The sequence below is a fragment of the Schistocerca serialis genome, chromosome 4 (genome assembly GCF_023864345.2).
Source record: "Schistocerca serialis cubense isolate TAMUIC-IGC-003099 chromosome 4, iqSchSeri2.2, whole genome shotgun sequence".
NCBI classification, from domain to species: Eukaryota; Metazoa; Arthropoda; class Insecta; order Orthoptera; family Acrididae; genus Schistocerca; species Schistocerca serialis.
The window spans coordinates 758,444,856-758,470,250 of NC_064641.1; the positions used below are offsets into that span (position 1 = coordinate 758,444,856).

At 41.5% G+C, this 25,395-nt stretch overlaps 1 protein-coding gene across 1 annotated transcript in view; it reads right to left on the bottom strand.

The window, feature by feature from the left end:
- LOC126473304 (uncharacterized) overlaps nt 1–25,395 on the bottom strand; it is a 130,558-nt gene that overhangs the window by 102,861 nt on the left and 2,302 nt on the right. Inside the window, exon 3 of the mRNA XM_050100278.1 lies at nt 15,981–16,685. Within this exon, the coding sequence (XP_049956235.1) occupies nt 15,981–16,685 (705 nt within the window). The remainder of the gene's footprint in view (nt 1–15,980; nt 16,686–25,395) is intronic.

Below are 25,395 nucleotides of genomic sequence, written 5' to 3' on the forward strand. Positions count from 1 at the left end.
GGTAACCCCATAATGTAGATGGGTCTGTGACTTTTAAGATGCATTTCTTGTAGGCACATGCAGAACAGTTTCTCCTGGACCAAGAGCTGTAATTCTTCAAAATGTGAGCAATATCCTTCTAATTACAATGCAACACAGAAGTAATTGTGGAAGCCATTGTTTAGCAATGGTTGTTCTTTTCTTCCTCCCTTGGAGGCTGTGATTTACCAGGGAGAATGTTAGCTGGTTCCCTGCTCCCCAGTTCCTCCAATTGGAAGTCCATATCCTCAAGAGCATAGTCCGCATCAGAGAGGGAGAGAGCTCACCAATCTGAAGGTTTAACTACCACTTTCTTGGACTCTGAGCTACTTTTTGAAGGATGTTTTTCTTTACCGATGAGAAGAGGTGGTTGCCTGGGTTGTGGGAATGGCTTTGTTGGCTTCTGGTGTTAGGTAGTGGTATGTGGCTTAGGTGGTAAGCCCACTGATGATTGCTTCCAAATGGCTTCAGTTTCAAGTGGAGTGTTTTCCACACAGGTACACAAACAAGTGCATGTGCTTGTACTTGAATCTATGAGCTGAGTTTGTGTGGAGGCATCACACTTAGCAATTGGCACCTTAAGGGTTGATGCAAAAGAAGTAGCAAAAACCGGCAGTTGCATAGCTTTCAAAGCCTTTTTTGCTTCATCATAAGGTACACATCTCTTGGCTTTCAACTCCTGAATTTTCCTTTCCTCATTGTAGACCTCTCACACTGAGCAATCCCCAGAGCAGTCCACACATTTTGGTGGAAGTGTACAAGAATTGCCTGCTTCGTGAGCTGGGCATCCACAATTGTCACACATTGCCCTTCCATTACAAACCATAGTGGTATGGCCAAGTCTTTGACATTTGCAGCATCGCATTGGGTTAGCAACAAACGGACGAACCTTGTGACAGATATAGCTTGCAAGGATATGTTCCGGTAATTCCAGAGTACTAAACATTAGAATAAATATTGACCATTTTTTCCAATTTGCCACTGACTCTGCTCACATAGTTCTGCACTTTTGTGATGACCATATTTTTCCACTCTTCATGTAACCCTACAGGATCCACTTCCATTAGATCAGAGCAGGTAACTACACCCTTACTAAAGTTAAGGGTGTTAGCGAACTCAGACTTGACTGGGTAGTCATCTAAGACCTTACATCCCAGGAGCGTAGATGGTTGGGCTGAATGAGCAGTTTCAACTAGAAGTGTTCCATTACAAAGTCATTTGACACATTTTAGAGACCCAACAATATCTTCCAATGCCTTGTGAATATAGAAAAGGGATACCTTCTCAAAGGTTACTCCTGTTCGCTTGATTACAATGAAAGTATTATGGCACACTAATGCCCTGTTACTATGACTCTGAGACTTCTTTTTGGGAGGACTGACCAACAGAGCTCTCTTCGATTAGTGGAGATGTAAGCACTAACTGACAGTACACCTGTCCCTTGCCATCCTGTCAGGTGTAGTAGTTTGATGAGACTGTCCCATAGGTCTCTCATGAGATGCTAGGGAAAACAACCGTCGACCCAGGCAGAGCCCTGCATGCCTGAGAAAGCCTTATACAACTGGGGGGGGGGGGGGGGGGGGCAGGGCAGCAGGTGCCCCATAGTTCATTCTCTTCATGGGTATGCTGCTGGATATAATTCGTCTTCACTACATGATATTTTGGCGATCCATTTGGCCGCCATCTTCAGGTGTGATTGTCAAGAACACAATCACGCGGAAACTGAACAAACATCAGAAACACAGGCTACTTTATACCCAGGGTATAGGCCACTGCGCCTGCGCAAGAAGCGGAAGAGCTGCCACCTGTGAAGTGAAGACTTGCAGCACCACCGGCAGTTAGAAACTGGCAAAAATGATAAATTGCAAATTAAGATGTAGTGAGTCAAAAAACAGACTGCTGTTGTTTTATATCAGATAAAATAGTGTTCCATATCTTTCTCAAAGGAAAACATTTACCTCTATTAATAGTGTCACCAGATACTCTTATTTCAATGGATTTCTTGAGCACACAATCACAGTAATGAGAAGCTAGAGCAATAATTTGCATATCTCTAAATGACATGTTATGCCCTTCATGAGATTTTTAAGGTGGAGCAAACATATGTGATGCTGATGTCCCCACATCGGTCATGAAGAGTGCAAATAGTTTGTCCAGTATAAGCCTGTCCACAATGACAGGGAATTTATAAACTCCAGGCTTTATCAATCCCAAACCATCTTTAACACATCGAAACAAGGCTCTAGTCTTGGCCAAAGGTAACATCATAATTCTCAGGATTATTATTAATAGAGATAAAGGTTTTCCTTTGAGTAAGATATGGGTCCCTATTTTATCTGATATAAAACAACAATGGTCTGGTTTTCGACTCATTACATCTGAATTTGCAATTTATCACTTTTGCCAGTTTCTATCGCTGGTGGCGCTGCAATTCTTCACTTTGCAAGGGCAGCTCTTCTACTTCTTGTGCAGGAGCAGTGCCCTATACCCAGGGTATAAATGAGCCACCGTTTCTGATGTTCATTCAGTTCCGGTGTCATTGTGTACTCAGTGATTGCACCTGAAGATGGGAGCCATATGGATCGCCGACACTATCGTGTAGTGAAGACAATTATATCCGGCAGCATACCCGTGAAGAGCATAAACATGTAAGACGCTGGGAAAATCTACGGAATCACAACAGGTACCCCAGAGGTTGCCCGCTAGAGACTGTTTCACCTCAACAGCCATTCACCTCATTAGCATGCAGCACACCTTGAGGCTGATGGTTTTTTTATGGAGGTCTGTGCCTTCCTCGTACTCCTGAGCATTGAGAAATGTCAAAACAACATTTGCTGAAATTAAAAACAAGGGTAGCGACATAAAGAGTGCAATGTGAATACCACTGTTAAATACAGAGGAGAGATTGGATAGGTGGAAAGAATATACAGAAGACTTTTGTGAGGAGGAGGAATTGTCTGACTGAGTGATAGAGGAAGAAATTAGATTCGATAAAGAAGACATAAAAGATCCACTATTAGACACAGAGTTTAACAGTACTCTGTAATACCTGATATTAAATAAAGTTGAAGGATTAGATAACATTTTGTTGGAATTTCTAAAATCATTGGTGGAACTGACTACCAAACAACTCTTCAAGCTGGTGTATAGGATCAGTGAGATAGGTGACATACCATCAGACTTTCAGAAAAATATCATCCACTCAATTCCAAAGCTAGATACAGCAGATAAGCGAGAACCATCCCACAATCAGCTCAGCAGCTCATGCATCCAATGTGCTAACAAGAATATTACACAGACGAATGGAAAAGCACACTGAGGAACTGTTAGGTGATCACTATGACTTTAGAAAAGGTAAAGGAACCAGAGAGACAGGCCTTATGTTGTATTTGATAATGGAAGCAAGACCTACAAAAAGTGTTTCACAAAGTAAAATGGTGCAAGATGTTTGAAATTCTGCGAAAAGTTGGAATAAGCTACAGGGAAATACAAGTAATATACAATATGTACAAAAACCAAGAGGAAACAACAAGACTGAAAGACGAAGAATGAAGTGCTCGGACTAAAAAGGAGGTAAGACAGGGATGCAGTCTTTTGGTCCTGCTGTTCACGCTATACACTGAAGAAGCTATCAAAAAAAAAAAAAGAAGATTCAAGTGTGGTATTAAAATACATGGTGAAAGGATATCAATGATAAGATCTGCTGATGACACTATCCTTAGTGAAGGCGAAGAAGAATTAAAGGATCTTTTGAATGGTTGATTGGTTTAATGATTAAAGGGACCAAACTATGATATCAGTCCCTCCTACTTGAAACAGGCAAGTCAATGAAACCACTCACAAAGAAAGGGGCTTGTGCGCGAAACCTAATGAAAGAAAACCCTAAGTTCTACCAAAGGTCAACAATGCCTAGAAAAAGGAACAAGGAAGGGGAAAGGGGGTGAAAGGATCGAAGGCAGTTGAAATGCTCTTTCCAGTGAGCAGACACAGGCCACCAAAGGCAGAAAGAGCAATGCCGAGACATGTCCCCACCACTTACCAGAGGCACCCCACCCAACAACACAAAGACAAGACCAGCACCACGAGAAGGGGGAAGACGAGCGAAAGGGTGGGTAGGGCAAAGGCTAAGGTGGACCATCAAGCCCAATTGCCTGTTTGGGGCAAAGGAGGCAACAGGGTGTCCTGCAAGCCCACGATGTACCAACAAGGCTGAGGCACTCTCCCTTAGAGGGAGAGAGTGGTAAAAACCCCCACTTTCGAATAAATCGTAAAACCAGTCAGCTGCTGAGGCATCGTCCGCTAACACCGGGAGTAGTGAGTACGGCAGACAGAGTCTGCCACATAGTTCGGGACAGTCAAGCAAACAGTGGACCATTGTCAAAGAGGCACCACAATTAGTCAGGCGGATCCTCATGACGGAGGTGGTGACCGTGAGTCAGCCAAGTGTCAGCCAGCGAAGGACAATTGAGTCCTTGCAAGAGGCACCCATGGAGGACCTTCACAAATTTGTGGTCTCCTTTATCACATGTAGTTTGTTTGGCAAAGTCAAGAGTATGACATTTCACATTCCAAATCCTTAGATCTTGACAGCACAAGAATGATCAAAGGCCCAATTCCAGAATACCAGTGTCAAGAGGTGGCCTGTCGGTAGCCAATTTGGCTGGTCTGTCAACGAGTTCATTCCCCAGGATCCCAACATGACCAGGGTTCCAGACAAATATCACTGTGTGTCCACATTGTAAGTCGGCAGAAACGAAGGCTGGTGAAGGTAACACTGGTCAAGAGCTTCCAAACTGCTCAAAGAGTTGCTACAGATAAGAAAGGACTCCCCAGTGCAGGAACTGATGTGCTCAAGATCTCAACAGTGAAATCACTGCAGCCATCCGGCGAGAAGCGGGGCTCATTACATCCTGCGTGAACATAAATTAAATCAGCGAAACTTGCAACCATCAAGCCATCAGTATAAACTACTACTGACCACCAAAACATGCTGAGAATCGATAAGAATTGGCAACAGAGGGCCTCGGATTGATCCAACGGACAGTCTTCCGTTGGAGAGAACTTGAGGAAGAAGAAATCACTGAAGCAGATGCTGAAAGGGTGGTGTCCACCAAACTCCATAAGGACTGAACAATGCCATCATGTGGTGGGAGCAATTGGAATGGCAGCCATGGAAAAGGCATCCCAGACCAGATTAGAAAAGGGTCACCTGGTAGGGGTACAGGTCAGTTATGCTGAAGAAAAGATAAGATGACTGGAGAATGATCACTACTGCACAAATCATTGTGTACTGCCCATTTAACAGTGGGGAGGAATTCAGGGCTACGGATGGAAAGATCAATGGCTGAGAAAATGCTGAATGCCAGGCTAAAGTGTGTGGGGACTCCACTGTTGAAGAGGCAGAGATCAAGCCCTGCCAACAAGTCTTCAACAATACTGTCCCAGTCAGTGATCACAGTGCCACCCCACAGAGGGTTACGGGCATTAAAATCCCAAGGAGAAGGAAGGGAGCTACCAAAGGAGCGCAACAAAAGCAGTAAGTGTAGGAGGCTGGATCCGAATGGGCACTACTTTTTAGCACAGTATGTGGAGGAACCCAGGAACTAACAATGTCTGGGGACCAATGTACAGACACCACCAGAGGCTCATAAAGGACCAACCTGGTTCCGGAATAAGGCTTGGAAACCATGAAGAGTTGGCAAATGAGTATCCAAAAAAATGAGATTCCTGCAATATATAACATTCTACAGAGTAGAGAGAAAGAAAAGACTGCAATAGCAGAAGGCGACAATAGTAACCATTACATTTCCATTGGGGGATAGTGGCACAAGGATCCAGTTGGACGTTGAACCAGCCAGGATCTATCATTGTGTCGAGGCAGTGTCTGTCACTGGTAAGGATGGAGTGACATCCATGAATCAAAGCTCAAACCTAATTCTGATGGAGGGGGTGATACCCACTGGAATGTTGGGGTTGGGGGGGGCTCATCCCGTGACTTATGCATCTCCTCCTGCTCCTGAGGGCAATAGGAGGTGTGGTCGGGAAGACAGCAAAACACAGCAGTATCAGGATCTGAAAGAGAAGAGCAGCCTTGAGGCCCACAGAGCAGGGTCCCACATCTGACTTGAGCTAACAGGCTTCTTGTCCCGGAGGCACTGGTGAGAGGGATTCCTAGTTGGACCCCCATCCCAGCGGGGGCCAGATAAGGGGGTTTGTTCTCTGACTGAGGAGAAGGAAAAGTTCTGTGAGAGGAGGAACAGGAACTGACAAAGAGGAGGAAAGGTAAAGGGGATGGGAGAGAGGTAAAGAAGATGAAGGAGGAGGAAAGAATGTAACACAAGCAAAAGTAGATGTCAAGGATACCAGGTGGAGATGGTAAAATTTCTGTTGTGTCTCAGAGAGGCACAGATGGTCGAGAGTTTTGAATTCCACAATCTTCCATTCCTTTTTATAGATCGGAGAATCCAGCAAGCAAGGAGAATGTGGGCAGTAATAGTTTAATACACTATGGCAATGTGATTCAAGGACTCCCCACATGGAGACGGCGACCATAGCTGCCACAAATAGGACTCACCTCACATCATGAAGACGTGACGAAAATGGAGACAATGGAAACAGTGCACGGGAGGTGGAATATAGGACTTATGTCACAATGGTAAACCTTAACTTTGTATTTTTTCAGAAGGATACCCCCCCCCCAAAAATCCAGGATGAAAACACTGATATCAATGCGAGAGTCCTTAGGAACTCTCTTGGACCCACCGGGCAAGAGAAAGCTGCACTGTTCCAGATTAGTCCAGAGTTCCTTGTCAGATTGAAGGAGGAGGTCCCTGCACAAAATAATGCCCTGGGTCATATTTAAGGACTGATGAGGGGTTATGCTCCCTGGGATGTTTCCTAAGTGCTCAAACACACAAAGGAAAGGCAACTGACTTGCCAGAGATGTTTTAATCAATAAGGAACCAGACCTCATCTTACTAAGTGAATCATCTTCAATACATTCGACAAAACAGAGTGGTTTGCTAGCAATGGAAGTCTCTCAGTCCATCCTGGAACAAACACAGTAATTGGGAAAGAGTTTCGCTTACGCCAGCAAGCCTGGTCCTCCTCCCAGGAGGTGGCCAGGGAGGGTATGGTCGAGGAAGCAAAATTAGGAACAGAGAAAGAACCTTTCCTGCCTGAAAACAACACAGCCGCAGAAGAGTGGCAAGAAGTATGCTGCTTAGCAAGCTTCGTGTGCCAAAACTCCCATCACAGGCTCATCCTCTGGGCACCACCCAGCCAGGAAAAGGGCTGCCTAGCACAGCAGTCATTGCCAGGAGTTCAGATGCCCCAAAAAGGCGAGCAACCACTCCTAGACATACACAAGGCAGTGACAGCTCAGGTGCCACAAGTGTAATCTCTGCATTGTCATGGGCTCAGCCAGATGGATGCATAACAGCCCATGACATGGACTGTCTACATATACTGGTGTCCTGGGGGAGGGGCAACAGCGGGTAAGGAAGGTACACAGAGGAATCCACGTCAGAGATGCTAGGGAGGGAGTTCTTTCCCAAATGGCTCATGCTATGGGAAGAGAATTTAGAAAGGGGGGGGGGGGGGTCAACCCCAAGGGGTACCTGGGGGGAGGGGGGTGGAGTGGAAATACAGGATACAAAATGGAAATGGAATATCGGAACCAAGGAAATAGTTGGGTTGTCACAATGAGAAACACCGACAGTGAAAGGGGGGGGGGGGGGGGGGGAGAGGCAGGTGCTAGGATGACAAGGAGTGAATATGGAGAAGGAAATGCATCCTGAGAGAGAAGAAATGGCTCGCGGCCCCATGCGCTCCGCACATGAACCCAAAAAAATTGTGAGCCTCTTGGGGGATCTGTTGAATGGAATGAATAGTCTAACGAGTAGTGAAAAGATGAAGAAAGGAACATATGAAAAACACATGCAAGGAAAAGTGACAGGATGAAAGGACATTATTAATACACCAGCGAATAACTTTCATGCTACCAGAATGAGATTTAGTGTTGGGTGTTGGTGATTTTTTCTTTTTTTTTTTTTGGGGGGGGGGGGGGGGGGGGAGGGGAGATTTAGTTTCATATGAGTGATAAGAAATTTAAACACCGGTAACTGACATGTTTAATTGGGGCCTCCTTCAATTAATTTTGTGGTTGAAAATCCTCATATTCTGTAATGGACATTGCCACCAAAACAGGCACCAGACAACACTGCATTGTTTCCATCCTAACGCAGTGTTGCCTGTCTGCATAGTCCCATGAACAAGAGACAGGACGAACAGGCTCAGAATATATTTGAGTGCTTCCTACCACTGGCACTGTGACTCGTGCACCAATGACAGAGTGAAGATGGCACTCATACTTTGAAGCTAAAATAAGCTGTGCATAGATAAAGAGGAGAAAATTATCAGAAATTTACTTGTACTTACATGTAAGATGTAGGCATGCACTGTAAACATTTATTCTAACATATGATACAACACATTGGCACCTAACATACCAGAGTCAGATTTTGTCTTATTCATTCTCACACCAGCATCGGTATTCACTTCACTGATCTCACTCTCATCATTTTCCTCATTCTCTTCCCACAGTATGTCATTAATGCTGCCACTCAGGACATTTGATGTGCAGCATTTTTTGAACCCCTCGTTTATAGACTTCGATGAAATAGAGGGCGATTAAGGAGGAGCCAACTCACACCGAAGGGTGACTGATGGCTCTCCATTTTACCAGACCCAGTAAGGGCATGGTCTTCTTCCATGAGCCAGTCCAGATACTTTTTTTGGAGACAGCCTTTGAACGGCTTGTTTATGACTATATTTAGAAACGGTAGTTCTGAAGTAATTCTTCCAGGTATTGCAACAAGGTTTGCCTATTGTGCAGCGGGTTTATCTGTTACTTCAGCTATTAGATGTCCCTTAAAAGCATCCAAAAATAGCAAGGCTCCCTTTAGCAAGCAGTGCCCCAATCTGTGAACCCAAACAGTAGACATCCAGGCAACAATCAGTTACATTGTCGTCCAGCCCTTTTCTTGGCAGCGAATCACTAAGCCCATAGGAAAATTTGCTTCTTCAGAATGGGGTAAGAGGTTCTTTTCCCCATTGATTGTAAAAGCTAAGTGATAATTATCCTATACTTTAAGTCCCAGTTCTTCTTAATGGAATTCTTTGCCCCTTTCATGCCTACTGTCTTATTGCTTGGCATATCAAAAAAATTCTGGCATTTTGTTAACATGCTAAACAGATGAATAGGGTATGAGCAAGACATTCACAACTGGATGATGTACCACACTGGAAGTTATCCAGCTTCTCCTCAAAATCTACTGGCATTCTCTGTACTAGTGAATTACTTCATAGGAGAGAGAGAGGCCATTTTTCCACATAAACCAATAAAACCAACCAATATGTGCACTGAATTCTCCTTGTGGCTTATTTAATATTCTTGTGATTTCCAAGGCTTTCAGTTTGATTATTTCTCGTGAGATAGGCATACCATCTTTACTCTTATCTTGCACATAGGTAAGAACCTTAGCTTCACATTATTTTGCTGTATTTCAGTCCCCTGAATGATTTTCTCATTGAAACTGCCGTCTTCCATTTTTTCTTCTGAAGAAACCCAACATCACACATTAAATTCATCCAATCTGTACTTTCTTCTGGCCCCTCTATTGGTTGCAGTTTTGGCATAGTGCTCAACTGCCAAGCTTGCATTGTAACTGCACCCACTTCCCTGGCTTGATGATGCTTTATGCTCTAAATGGTCATTAATATCAGCTTAAATCGCACTTTCTTACCACTATACAACTGAAACTGAATTACAAGCTAACAAAATAATATAGGTAGATATACACAATGTTAAAGTCAATAAAATATCGGAAAAAGTTTGCACTGTTGCATAATAAAATTCATTTCTGTCAGTTTCAATTACAGATGCTAGTTGTATTGTTGCAAATGAGGGTGTTTTTTAGCAAAGATGTTTATAAAGACAAGGGGGTGGACATAAGCCCATGCTAAGTTTTAAAGGATAAAATCTGGATAAAAAGTGTAGATTATTTTTGGGCCAATATGGTACTGCAGTACTTTGTGGTAGGTTCCGTAACTTGTTAACTATTTTTATCGCAAATTGTGCAAAATGACATAGTTTAGTATTTGTTGTCCTGTTCATGAACTTGGTTGCTATTTCAACTAACGCCATTACTAGGTCCAAGAGTTGTGGGCACAAATTGAATTAAACGACTCACCATGCGACGATACTAAACTATCAGTTTAATAAGTCACAGCTGCAAAATACTAACGCGAATTCTTTACAGACAAATGGAAAAACTGGTAGAAGCCGACCTTGGCGAAGATCAGTTTGGATTCCACAGAAATATTGGAACATGTGAGGCAATACTGACCCTACGACTTATCTTAGAAAATAGATTAAGGAAAGGCAAACCTACATTTCTAGCATTTGTAGACCTAGATAAAGCTTTTGACGATGTTGACTGGAATACTCTCTTTCAAATTCTGAAGGTCGCAGGGGTAAAATACAGGGAACGAAAGACTATTTACAATTTGTACAGAAACCAGATGGCAGTTATAAGAGTCGAGGGGCATGAAAGGGAAGCAGCGGTTGGGAAGGGAGTGAGACAGGGTTGTAGCCTGTCTCCGATGTTATTCAATCTGTATATTGAGCAAGCAATAAAGGAAACAAAAGAAAAATTCGGAGTAGGAATTAAAGTCCATGGAGAAGAAATAAAAACTTTGAGGTTCGCCGATGACATTGTAATTCTGTCAGAGACAGCAAAGGACTTGGAAGAGCAGTTGAACGGAATGGACAGTGTCTTGAAAGGAGGATATAAGATGAACATCAACAAAAGCAAAGTGAGGATAATGGAATGTAGTGGAATTAAGTCGGGTGATGCTGAGGGAATTAGATTAGGAAATGAGACACTTAAAGTAGTAAAGGAGTTTTGCTATTTGGGGAGCAAAATAACTGATGATGGTTGAAGTAGAGAGGATATAAAATGTAGACTGGCAATGGCAAGGAAAGCCTTTCTGAAGAACAGAAATTTGTTAACATCGAGTATAGATTTAAGTGTCAGGATGTCGTTTCTGAAAATATTTGTATGGAGTGTAGCCATGTATGGAAGTGAAACATGGACAATAAATAGTTTGGACAAGAAGAGAATAGAAGCTTTCGAAATGTGGTGCTACAGAAGATTGCTGAAGATTAGATGGGTAGATCACATAACTAATGAGGGAGTATTGAATAGAATTGGGGAGAAGAGGAGTTTGTGGCACAACTTGACAAGAAGAAGGAACCGGTTGCTAGGACATGTTCGGAGGCATCAAGGGATCACAAATTTAGCATTGGAGGGCAGCGTGGAGTGTAAAAATCGTAGAGGGAGACCAAGAGATGAAACACTAAGCAGATTCAGAAGGATGCAGGTTGCAGTAAGTACTGGGAGATGATGAAGCTTGCACACATGTGTGTGTAGCATGGAGAGCTGCATGAAACCAGTCTCAGGACTGAAGACAACAACAACAACAACAACAACAACAACAACAACAACCATGCAACAAACAGCAAATCAATAACATCAAACGACAGCGCAATAACATAAACACAACGGAAACTTAATTCTTAACTCACTGAAACTAATTCCGTTCTTCTATAACAGTCAAGACCGATAAATGCACACTTCAAGTACCGACACCCAAATTAACCCAATACACCACCAGAGGACACCACCAACCGCAACAAGAAGACACCTACGAACACAACACACTCATAAACTAAATGCCCTTATGTCACGGGTCAAAGCCAACGGGTGGGATCGGACGCCTCCATTGACCTTGTGTCCTTTAAATGTGTTATTCACTGCCTCCTGTGTATGGCAAGTAGCAGTGTATCCTATTTCATTTTCGCTAATACAGTCTACTGCCAAATATAGAGACAATGCTGTCTCATCCCGTAGCATTTAGAGAATGATTTAGAACTTTGTCCCAAATTGTGTCAATCAAGATTCCATTGACTGAGGGATCAGTAGGGCCAGCAGTACTGATCAAAGAAGTCCTCACTATGTCCCCCAATATTGTAAACTGCTTAAATACTTCACCAGGCAATGTTGTGATTATTTGTGTGGTGTCATTGGACGTGTGATTCCACCCGTCTGCTTTGATTTGTAATGTAATGGTCGTGTTGTGTGTGACATCACTGTGGCACAGTGTTTCTGCGATGCTTCATATTTGTAGTCATTGTGTTGTGGTATTTGGTGGCACACTCGTGTGGTGGATGTTGAGATTTGGAGTTTGTGTTATACCTGGTATTCGGTAATTTGATTGTGAGTAATCATTGTATGAACTTGTTCTCAGAAGAATGTGCTTTGTTGCTAGTGAGTTTTTTTGATTTAACGGCTCCACGGTTTATGCATTTGGGCTTTTGTATTAAGTATGTTTGTGGCGTGTGTGTTCCATGGAACAAAATGTAATAACTTGGTGGTGGTAGTGGTGTTTTACATGTATGTCACATTTGTGGTGAAAGGATGAAGTTTACCACATTCCTGCCCTGTAGTATCAGGGACTTACACATAGGGACATGTCACCATGATAATATTTTGGAGAGATATTTGGCATGGAACCTGGTTCAAGAGCTTTAGGTGGGCCGTGAGGGAAATTTGGCATTGCAGAAGCGGCTGAATCCACCCGTCTGCTTTGAGTCATGACGTCATCAATTTGGCGGAAACAGCTACTTCCAGTGTATACAAAATGACAACAATAACGTCACTACATATACATTCCAATAAACATAAACAAAAATTAAATTGACACAATAACATCTCACTCCAAAAATAAAATGGAACTAACGGAGCAACCACGGAAAATTGGGGGTTTAAGGCTGAATGTACAACAACAAAAAAACACTGCACCATCCCAAAATAAATAAATAAATTTATAGCATTCCGCTACACCAACAAAACCATATAAATTGGACACTTCTCTTGACCTATATAGGTCAATCACCCCTACCAATGCCAAAAATCAACACCTACAACCCCAAAAAGTGGTATTTGAGATTTCCCTAGCCCTATATAGTTCAACCACAGCTATCGATACCAAAAAACAAACACCTACAACTCCGAAAAGTGGAACTGAAATCCCAACAACTCAAAAACCCAAATACCCCATATTCACTATACCAATTAAAACACAACCGACCAACTATAAATATACAACACACAAAATATCACAATTGCTATAAAATAAAACCAAAACAAAAATTACTTACCTACAAAAGCCTCTGGCAATACCACCTTGGCTGGCCACCACATGCCCCCCCTGCCCCTCCCCTCCCCCCACACACACGTACACTTGCACTGACAATGCCACATACACGTATCCTGGGCCTGAGCTGCCGGAGCTCTTGCCAACCTCATGTTGTTGCCACAAACGTGACAGCTAACACATTCAGCAATAAGACTTAATATCTGCAGAAATTGTTTGACAGACATCATACCATCATCATGTGTTTATTATCATCCATCTCATGAACTGCACTGTCATACCCATACCTAACAAAAAAAAGACTTCTTTCTGCACAGCAAACACCAGACTAACCAGACCTAACAAATATGCCAAACACCTAAACAAAAAAATCCTTAATAACTCACTGGAAGCACTTCCATAACCTACATTACCACATCAACTACCTAAACTCAAAACCATGTTAGCACGATGACAATCTAAACTCAAATGAACCAAATACCACATGGTAAACTCAGCACGTCTACATCCACCACCAGAGGGCACCATCAAATACAACAACACGAGATCTACAAACCCACCCAACTCAAAAACTCTGCACCTTAGTGATGTCACACACCTCAACACTCTTACGTCACAGGTCAAAGGAGACAGATGGAATTGGACATTTTTTGTTATCAGTCCTTTTGAATCTTTTATGCACATGAGACTGATGCGACTGGAGTGAATGCAAGAAGTGTGTTTGGTTGATATTGTTTTTGTAGGGAGGTGGCTAATCTAGGTTTACTTGTTGGTGGCTTTGATTGCTAAATAATTTTCTTTTTGTTTTGAAGTTAGTGCATTTTTAAATATTTTGTTTGTTATGCATTTATAGTTTATGTTTGTATATTCATTGGTCTAGTGAAACTGTGGGTTTTGGATTTTCGATTCGTGTCAGAGGTCTCGGTATCACTGATTGTGTTTGAGCTACATAGGTTACGTGAAAATTGTGGTACTGGGGTTTTTGACATGTTTGGGTTCTAAGTGTTGAGGGCTTCATTTTAACTTTATAGGTCTACTGAAGTTAGCAATACCATGTTTTGGAGCAGCTTGTGTTGGTTTTTTGGTACTGAGGGCTTCTTTTCAGCTATATAGGACAAGTGAAATTTGCAAAACCTCATTTTCTAGTTTTTTTTTGTTTTGTTTTTGGGTTTGAGGTATTCCTTTGAGCTAAACCATGAAGTGAAATCTGCGACTGCTGTGGTTTATTGTGTTTGTGATGTTATGTCATATTTTGAGAATTTTTCATGTTTGATTCTGTGGATAATGTGTAGTTTTGAGTGTTATTGTTTTTCATATTGTTGTAGGCTATATTAAGATTGGCCCCGCCATAAACCCCCTACTCCCCTTGTTGTTTTTATATATGGTCATGTGTATATATAGTGATGTCAAGGTTGAGGATGTCCACCATGTTGAAGATGTCATGGATTAAAGCAGATGGGTGGAATCTGACTTTTCCATAATGACTTCTGTGAGTTGTAAGGAGTGTTGACATTGGTTTTGTTGCCTCATTTGTGTGTGTGTGTGTGTGTGTGTGTGTGTGTGTGTGTGTGTGTGTGTGTGTGGGTGGGTGTGTGTCATAAATCCACCAGAAATTTGGCAACTTCAATGTGAATAACATGCTTAGAATATAAAAAGATGTTGCAATGTAACAGTCTTCAAGCCATCTACTGCACTCCATTTGTATTATGTTAACCCAAACATGCAAAGGTCTCCGTCAGTGTATCAATGATTTATTTACTTTTTTAAATTATATCCCAAAGAAATATCTTCTGCCAGTTCCAACAATATAAGTAACAGTGCTACAAATTTTTCAGGTCAAGAGAAGTGTACGATTCCAATTTTTGTTGTTTTAGGTGTTGGTTTTGTGGTATCGACAGTTGCGGTGTGATTATAATTTTTGGAGTAGTTAGTTTTTATTTTGTGGTATCGACATTTGCAGTTGAGCCATGTAGGTGAAGGGAAGTGACCAATTCCTGTTGATACTATAAGTGTAGTGGAACTTGGGAATTTTGTGGTGTTTTTATGTCGTTGTTTTGTGTGGTTTGGGATCGCGGTGTGTGTCTTTGTGTGTTTATATTTAGTTTGTCCCCACCTAAAAAAAAATCCAAATTTCCCACACTGGTCACGTTAGTTTGATTATATTTGGAGAGAGAGATGTGCGTGTTGGTTTTATATGTATTTTCGTGTTTGTGGTCGCTTATGTAATGACGTCATAGGTGCCATATTGGAAATGTTAAAAATGGTCATTTCCGCCATATTGGTGACATCTTGGGTTAAAGCAGAGAAGTGGAATTGGACGCTTCTGTAGACTAAGTTATTAAACAAAGCTTAGTCTACTTTTAAATATGCCTGTCTGCTGAACAGTGCCTCCTCTATGTGCTGAATAGCAATCTATTCTATTCCATTTTTGTTATCCATCCTGGATTTTCCACCGATTAGGCCACACCATTTGTTGCTTCACAACATAGAACCAGCAATGCAGGTGCAGTTATACATTTCAGACCCTATTGCAAATTAATCCTAACAACAAAATGAATTTTACTTCCTCTATTCCTAGTATAAACTGCTCCTATCATGTATTTTGCCAACAATCTAAAGAAGGTCAAATCTGTATGCTGTAGTTGTATACTATATTATTACTTTGAAAACATGATACATACTTTTTTGTACTGTGCTCTCCATGTTTATGTTTCCTCTTCCTGTGCTTGCTGGTATGTATATGCTCATTTTTCCCATTCTGCAATTCATCTGTTTCTCCTGCTTCATCTATAATGTGATTGCGTCTCTTCTTCCTCCTTTTCAGTTTAACGCGTTCTCCAACTTCAATCAAAACACTGTTAGATTCGCTATCACCGGCATCCAGAGGCTGCATTACATTTTCCAAAACAACTAATGGCGAAAGTGTTACAGTGGAAGACTTATTTTTTTCAATTCCTAATTGAACATCACAAAAACTTTCATTAAACCACACTTTAGAATTATTTCTACTCGATTCCACAGGTAGATCTTCAGCAGAAGTTCCTGAACTGTGAACACTTTTTCCTTCTGGCTCTACATTTTCTGTGACCACATGAATATTGTCTGAAGTACTTGCTTTAACTTCATCACTTACTGAAACACTTGAACCTTCAAAGTCTGAGGCAGATTTATCAAAACTTTCATCTACGCTATCACTTTTGTCTTTCTTATATTTTCTATCTGAAGGAACTTTTTGTCCACTATCAACATTTTCAAGGTTATTCCTTGCACTTCTGCGTACATGCAATTTGATTGGAGCATTCTGGGTTCGAGGGCTTCTGCGTAGTGCTCCTGAGCTAGTAGGTTGCCATTCTCCATCACTGATGTCTTGTGTAACAGAGCTGGTGCTGAAATATAAAAAGAAACCGTATGTGTGTAACATGTTTCACATGCAAGGATTCACAAGAAAATTAATTTCAATAAGAACTAATGAATGTGAATAGTCACAAAATGTACAACACAGATTAAAAAAACTGCATCCCATAAAATGGTTTCCCCCCCACACAGCAGCATTTGAAGTTTTGTTTTCAGTCACATTTTGTCTCTTCTGATATAATCTCTCAAGTTAGTAAAACTGCACATACATCTCAACTAAAAAAAGGTTCAAATGGCTCTGAGCTCTATGTGACTTAACATCTGAGGTCATCAGTCCCCTAGAACTTAGAAATACTTAAACCTAACTAACCTAAGGATATCACACACATCCATGCCCGAAGCAGGATTCGAACCTGCGATAATAGCAGTCGTGTGGTTCCAGACTGTAGCGCCTAGAACTGCTCGGCCACCCTGGCCGGCATCGTCTCAACTTTTTTTTTTTTTCTTTGCTTGGGTTGAATCTCACATTATAAGCATGCTCTGACGTTTACTTATCTGTGTCTCAAACCATATTGCAAACTAAAAAGCAAACACCATTTCCATTATTAACAGCTGTTATACAAAGAGCAATATTCTTAGCAATGTCAAGGATGTGACTAAATGTGACCAGTTGCTAGTCAAATTCTCAGACAACACTGACAAAGTATTCTACAAATTACCATCAAACTTATATTAAAATTAAGAAAAAAAAATCCTTAACTGCAAAATCTATTTCCACAGATAACTAAAATCAGTTCTTGTAAAGGCATTTGTACTGAGATTTGTTAATCATTATCAAATTACTGCAACAATTAGAGAAAGTTTTCTTACTAGTGAATTAATGTCTGCAACTAGTGGTCTATTAGTTAGTGTCACTGCCTCTAGGCCACTGTGTCCTGGGTTCAATTCCTGTCCAAATCAGAAATTTTCTTCATTCGGGGACTGGACGTCTGTGTTGTCCTAAACATTTCATACCACCACCACAAAACATGCAAGTCACCGAATTGGGATGAAATAGAAAGACTTGTACCAGGCAGCCAAACAACTCCAGATGGTGTCTCCCAGTTAATAATGCCATATGATCATGTCAATGTTCAAGGGTATTGTATATTCAGGTGACCAACACATACACTATACAGTGTCTGTGTTACTAAAATAGCTGCAATGAATTTTTGAAATTATTCATTATAACTGTTTTACCCCAAATTGTTTAGTCAAGCAATGGCACTGACAATGATGCAAAGCAAAATTCCAACTGTTCACTTCTTTTCCACCATAAGCTACTCAAATATGTTTTATTCCATGTAATAGTATGTGCCTACAAACCAGTGTATTTCACAGTGCTGTTCATAAGTCTCGAAACATTTCTTAAACTACAGAACTTGCAACCAGATGTGGTGACGTACTGCTCAAGTAGCCTATGATAAATAGCTGTTTGGTGGTGGTGGTGGTGGTGGTGGTGGTGGTGGTGGTGGTGATGAAGTTTGCTTCATGGTACCCAACGACATAGTTATCAGGACCCTTGCAGAATGTGAAGTAAATGCTTAGTGACACAGTATTTCCTCATAAACAATCTTCTAGGAACAATAGCCCATGGGCACATGTTGTTCTCTTCAGTCCGAAGACTGACTTGATGCAGCTCTCCGCGCTGATTTATCCTGAGCAAGTCTTTTCAACACCTAATAACTACTGCACTTACAACCATTTGACCTTCAGGTGTATCTATCAATCAACTACTTCTTTTAACCAAGTTTTGCCATGCATTTCACTTTTCCTCAATTTGATTCAGTATCACCTCATAAGTTCCTCCATCTACCCATCTAATCTTCAGCATTCTTCTATGGAACCTAATTTCAAATGTTTCTACCCTCTTCTGGTCTGAACTGTTTATTGTCTATGTCTCACTTCTGTACAAGACTGTGCTCCAAACAAATACCTTTACAAATGACTCACTAACACTTAAATTTATATTAGATGTTAACAAATTCCTCTTTTTTCTGAAATGGTTTTCTTGCTATAGCTCCACTGCAGTTTACATCCTCTGTACTTCAGCCACTATCAGTTATTTTTACTGCTCAAACAGCACAACTCAGCTACTTACATAGTGGTTACATATTAAGAACTTTAAAGACTCTCTGACAATAAAACACAAACAGTGGTTGGTTATGAATATATTAAAATGGATAGTAGAAATCATATGTGGGAGTGTGCAATTTTTCTCTGTACATGTCCATGCCTTTTCCTCACAGTTGAAACTATAAGGAGCAAACGAAAACGAGACAGATGGAAAAATGAACTAAACTTAAATTACTTCAAAAGTAATCACCCTAACTGTAAATACATTTATCTCATTGTGTGACAAGACAGTCAGTGCCTTCAGTGAAAAATGTTAGTGGCTGTCTATGGAACAATGACTGTATACAGGTGTGCACCTCTTCATCCAAAGCAAACTGATAACCAATAATATCTGTTTTCAGGGCTCTAAAAGTATGGAAATCAGACAAATACAGGTCAGGACCATATGGAGGATGTGTAAGGGCTTCCCAGTGAAACTTCTGCAGCATACAAAGTCTCTTAGAAACGTATCTTACCTTTGGCCACAAAAAAAACCCTGGCTTACCTGGAATGTCTGAAGCCTAATCAACCTCAAAGCAGTTGTTCCCTTGGGATTCCACTGACTTCACACACTTCTCCCAGTGGTGTCACATTGTTGGAAGCATGCCAAAAAAGCCTATTTCAGAATGGAGTTTAGATCGGCTGTCGTTGCAGCCATAATGTCCTCCCTTGTCTGAAATTGCATTCCTTTCAATGGCCTCCTGAGTTTCAGGAACAGGCAGATGTTGCTGGGGGCCATATCGCAAGAGTCAGGAGCCTGCTGAAGCACAGGACTCTAGTTTTCTTTTGCCAAAAAAGTCTTAATCATGTGTAAGGAATATGCAGGAGCATTGTTGTGATGGAGGCACCAATTTTCTGTTGACCGAAAGTCCAGTCTCTTGCGCCCCACAGCATCACATAGGCAACGGAGGACATCCGTGCAGCACTCTCTGGTGAATGACCCTGTGGTGCAAACTCATGCTATACCATACCATGGGAGTCAAAGAAAGAAGTCATCATCACTTTGACATTGCTGCACACTTGGCGGGCCTTCTTTGGTCTTGGTGACGAGTAAGGTTTCCACTGTGACAACTGGCGTTTGGTTTTGAAGTTGTACCTGTACACCCACGACTCATCACAGGGTGTTCATGAAGTCGGGGTTACTGTTTGTTGAGTCCAGCATGTCCTGTGAGACTTCATCACGAAGTAACTTTTGCTCTGTCATTGGCAGCTTAAGCACGAGTTCACCGACACTCTCTTCGTGGCCAAATCTTCAGTCACAATGGAAGTGCATGAAAGTTCAAGGACAGCTCAAACAAGCAGGCTAGATTCAAATCAATCAGGTGGTTTCAGGAGGGGGGTGTTGGGGGGGGTGTTGGGTACTTTCCTAACAGACCTCTTAGTCTAAACATGTGGACCTGCCAACATGTTGTCACAGTCGTTTCAAGTATGCTGCATAGACATTTAACTGACAGCGTCTAGCTTCAGTTGCCAGAGACTGGTTGGCTGAAAGCCCACTTTCTGACAGTCTTTTTGTTGTGCCCATCTGCAACTCGGCACCTCCGCTATATGGTGAGTAGCAACTATCCTTTTAATAATATTGAAACATGACACTGCACTATACACGCATCCATTACAATCACCTACACTCTACAAATACACATATGACATTACACATATCAGCAAGGAAAGGGGACAATGTGGACAGAGCAAGGACACCCTTCCTGACAGGTGGATGAACCCTCCCTGTAGGATATCAAAGTCAACAGTGCCACAGGACATTTACACTTTTTAACTATGATGATCATTTTTAATGGGATTAAAGACTATTAGAAAATTGTGGTTGCAATTGCCCAGTTTGCATGCCTTCATTATTTAGTAGATTTTAGCTATGCTTATCTACGAGGACAATTTTGGAAAATACGGAAGCGTCCGATCCCGCCTGTCTGCTTTGACCCATGACGCCACAAATCTGGCGGAAACGACCATAAACCTCGATTCCAATATGGCGCATATAAAGTCGGACGAAAATACATCGAAAAACAAACACACACACTTTCCACAAAAAGCCTAATGACACTAACGGGACAAGCGCGGGAAGTGGGGTGTTTTTGGGTGGGGGCAAACTAAATATAAACAAATTTAGAAACCCACCCCCATACAAAACGACGAAAAAGCCGACATCACAAAACTCCCCAAATACCACTAAGCCATGATATCTGGAATCGGACACTTCCCTTGACCTATGTAGCTCAACAGCAGCTCCCGATCCCATAAATTATGATCAAACACTTCCCTTGGCCTATATAGCACAAAAACATCTTCTGATACCAATATCAACATACACAGCCACACAATGGGATCGAACACTTCCCTTGACTTGCTCACTGTTAATTTTATCTGTCATATCCGTTCTTGAACACAAACAACAACCAATTAATTTTACTAAAATTACCACACGATCTACAGTGAACAACACTAAATTAACCTTCACACAAAATCGTTAACTCACTGAAACGAATTCCACTACAAACACAGCCGACACTAACAATTCTGGATAATAAGCAAAAGCAAACTGAGCCCATTACACCACACAAATGAAAACCCTGAACATACCACCAGAGAGCACAACAAACCACAACACGACGACATCTACAAACACGCCACACTCACAAGCCAAATTCCGCGCCATCATGACATCATCACACACGACAACACCCGTATGTCACGGGTCAAAGCCGACACGTGGGATCAGACGCTTCTGTTGACCCCAATTTTGATAAAGACACTACGCGAAGCTGAACCTGATTCAAGTGGGTCTGCACCAGGTAGTTGTAATTAAACTGATAATGTTCCAAGTGCTGCAATGCAGGCTGTATACATCATAAAGATGCTGAAAAACTGTAGGTACAATTGCCACATTCATGGACTGTGATGGAAAAAAAAGTAAAATAAATAGGTCGACAGAAGCGTCCGATCCCATGCGTCGCCTTTGACCTGTGACGTAAGGGTGTTGTCGTGTGTGACGTCATGACGGTGCGGAGTTTGGTTTGTGAGTGTGGCGTGTTTGTAGATGTCGTCGTGTTGTGGTTTGTTGTGCTCTCTGGTAGTATGTTCAGGGTTTTCGTTTGTGTGGTGTAATGAGCTGTTTGCTTTTGCTCATTATCCAGAATTGTTCGAGTGTCAGGTCTGTTTTGTAGTGGAATTCGTTTCAGTGAGTTAACGATTTTGTGTGAAGGTTAATTTAGTGTTGTTCGCTGTACATCGTGTGGTAATTTTAGTAAAATTAATCGGTGGTTGTTTCTGTTCAGGAATGGATATGACGGATAAAATTAACAGTGCGCAGGTCAAGGGAGGTGTTCGATCCCAATGTGTGGCTGTGTATGTTGATATTGGTATCGGGAGATGTTTTTGAGCTATACAGGCCAAGGGAAGTGTTTGACCCTAATTTATGGGATCGGGAGCTGCTGTTGAGCTATATAGGTAAAGGGAAGTGTCCGATTCCAGATGATATTGTGTTCAGTGGTATTTGGGGAGTTTTGTGATGTCGGTTTTTTTCGACGTTTTGTATGGGGGTTGGTGTTTAAATTTGTTTATATTTAGTTTGCCTACACCGAAAAACACCCCATTTCCTGCGCTTGTCCCGTTAGTGTCATTAGGCTTTTTGTGGAAAGTGTGTGTGTTTGTTTCTTGATGTATTTTCGTCCTCATAATGCGCCATATTGGAATCATGGTTTATGGTCGTTTCAGCCATATTTGTGACGTCATGGGTCAAAGCAGGTGGGCTGGATCGGACGCTTCTGTATTTCATGGACTGTGATGGAAAAAAAAGTAAAATAAATCAGTGTCATGTGTTGTACACTATCCTTCAGAGCAGGAAGCGTCCAGATACATCCATGATAGACACAGTCTTTCAGTCATTCTCACAACCAAAAGTCACGTGAATTCAAGTCGAGGGATCTGGGGAGACCGCACAATCTTGATGCAGACATTACCGACAATTCCTTAAAGCACATTTTTCATCTAGCAAGTAACAGATGGCGTCACACCATTTTGCATGAAAATAGTGGTGTGGATACATTGTGTTTTTGAAAAGCTGGAATCACATGTTGCACAAGGAGGTGCTTCTAACATGCAGATGTCACTGTACATCTGAAACTGCACCACACAGTCACCTAAGCTGAGAACAGTGGATGTTCCTGCACAACATGTGGCAGAGTAGAACCCTATATGTGGCAGTTATGTGCATTATGTCAAAACAGAAAACATTTCACACTCTCTCTCTCTCTCTCTCTCTCTCTCTCTCTTTTTTTTTTTTTTTTTTTTTTGGGGGGGGGGGGGGTGGAGGAGACCAGACAGCAAGGTCATCAGTCTCATCGGATTAGGGGCGGATGGGGAAGGAAATCGGCCGTGCCCTTTGAAAGGAACCATCCCGGCATTTGCCTGGAGCGATTTAGGGAAATCACGGAAAACCTAATTCAGGATGGGCGGACGCGGGATTGAACCGTCGTCCTCCCGAATGCAAGTCCAGTGTGCTAACCACTGCGCCACCTTGCTCGGTTTTTCACATTCTGATTTTCACTTTATAGCACAAAGTGAAAATGCTCCACTTGCACATCAATTAATAAACAAACATACCTATAATGTTTCAGTGTACTGCAATGTATACAGGCTGCACTGCAGCACTCTGAACACTGTTAGTTTAATTATAAACATTTGCTATCAGACATATGAATCGCGTAGGGGTGCTGCTTGGCTGCGGATTGAGGACCAAACAGTGAGGTCATCAGTCAAGAGAGTGTTCATCTGGAGTTACTGGCATCCATGAGAAATTTGAACCTATGAGAGTAAATAGGACTTGTAAAAACTGAAACACTGAAGACAAGATCCATGCCACAACTGAGAAATAATCCACATAAGAGTAAAAACATTCTTCTAGCCAATAATAAAAGCAAGAAGGTTAAAAATGAAATGGGCATCAGTTACTCCAACAATAATAAAAATAATGTAACAAATCAGATCAGTAGGTGGTGGGACCAGGCAAGTGTCCCACAGGTTTCTGCATTCAACAGGATAAGTCCCACTGCTGATGAGTTGTAGACAAAGCTTTGAAGACTGGAAATGCACCCACTAATCATCAGAGTCATATCTTTAAAATGGAAAATTAGGTGCAACGTAAAAAGGCCTAACCTCGACTAAAAGGAATTAAAACAGAGTAAAAGAGAGATGACTGAGGCAGCTGGCAAAGTGGTAGAGTTGACAGTCTCTTATACACAGCATGCAGTGGGAGTTGCCCTACCCAATCTGCTCCCATAACAATAGTAGTTTAAAGCATTGTACCTGAGAACAAAAACACTTTCATGGGAATATGAAGAACAAGTTAAATTGTCCACGAGTTGCTTGCCATTACTACACAGTGTGCCATACTCGTGATGCACAGAGAAACCACATTAGCAGAGAGAGTTTCAGATCCACTATATAACTGGAGAATTTACCTGAGACTGAACAACAAGACACTTGACCACAATCAACTATTATTTGGAGTGCAATTACCACACAAGGATCTAACTGATGTTTAAGAAGGGAATGGTAGGCTCCAGCCAACTATTAGAGCAGGTAGGGGAGCTTCTTGTCAACAAACCTGCCATGCATTTTTTAGGGTAAGAAAAGAAACAAAAATATAAGTGGTATCACAGAGCAGTGCAGTAAGTGTTACTGAGTGGATATATTAGAAGAAGAAACATTAAACAATGGAAAATCTAGGATGGGATAATAAGACTTAGGACCTGCACAGAGATGAATGAAGTTCGTCCATCTTCTGTTTAATGCCTCCTCTATGTGGTGGGTGGCATTTTGTCCTAATTCATGATGTAACAGGAAATATGAAGTATTCTTGGCTTTCTTAAGGTGGCACCATGGGTTCCCATACAAGGAAAGAGTGACTTAACAGAAGAGGAACACTGATAGGAGAAAATTTTTCTTCAATCACAAGAACAGAAAGAGTTATCAGTTCAGATGGAACTTGTATGAGAAGGAATTGCAAAGCCAACAGAGATCCACGAGCCCAATAACAAGTCAATTAGCCAATGATATCAGAATGATCATGACAGATTAGTTTAATTCTACAAATTATCACTTTACCATAATTAAAAATAGAACTAGTGCCTGAAACAAAATATTTGGTTGGAGCTAAGAGCCTTCTTGAAATGCAACAGGTGTGAGTTGGTTATAAGGCAAATCTTCAAAAGGAATACATCTGGAAGTTAAGGATTCTAAAGACAGACAAATTCAAAGTTGTGTCGTATTGCAAATGAACTTGGAATTGGCGTGAGGGCATTTTGAACAAATATGGGAAATAATGAAAGTACCAGAAAAAGAAGTCTGGAGACTTGCAACTGACTGTGTCATGCTAAGGACAAAGAAGTCTGACAGACTGAAAATGTCAATACTGTAGAACTTCCTCAACACAGGAATATGTATTTTTTTTAAATACTACTATCTAAACAGTGGATCAACAGATGGATAATCAAGTGCAATATGAATACATTTGAAGGATATTATTTGACAAGGGCTATGAGAGCTGGTGTCACACTTGCATGTTAAATTTAT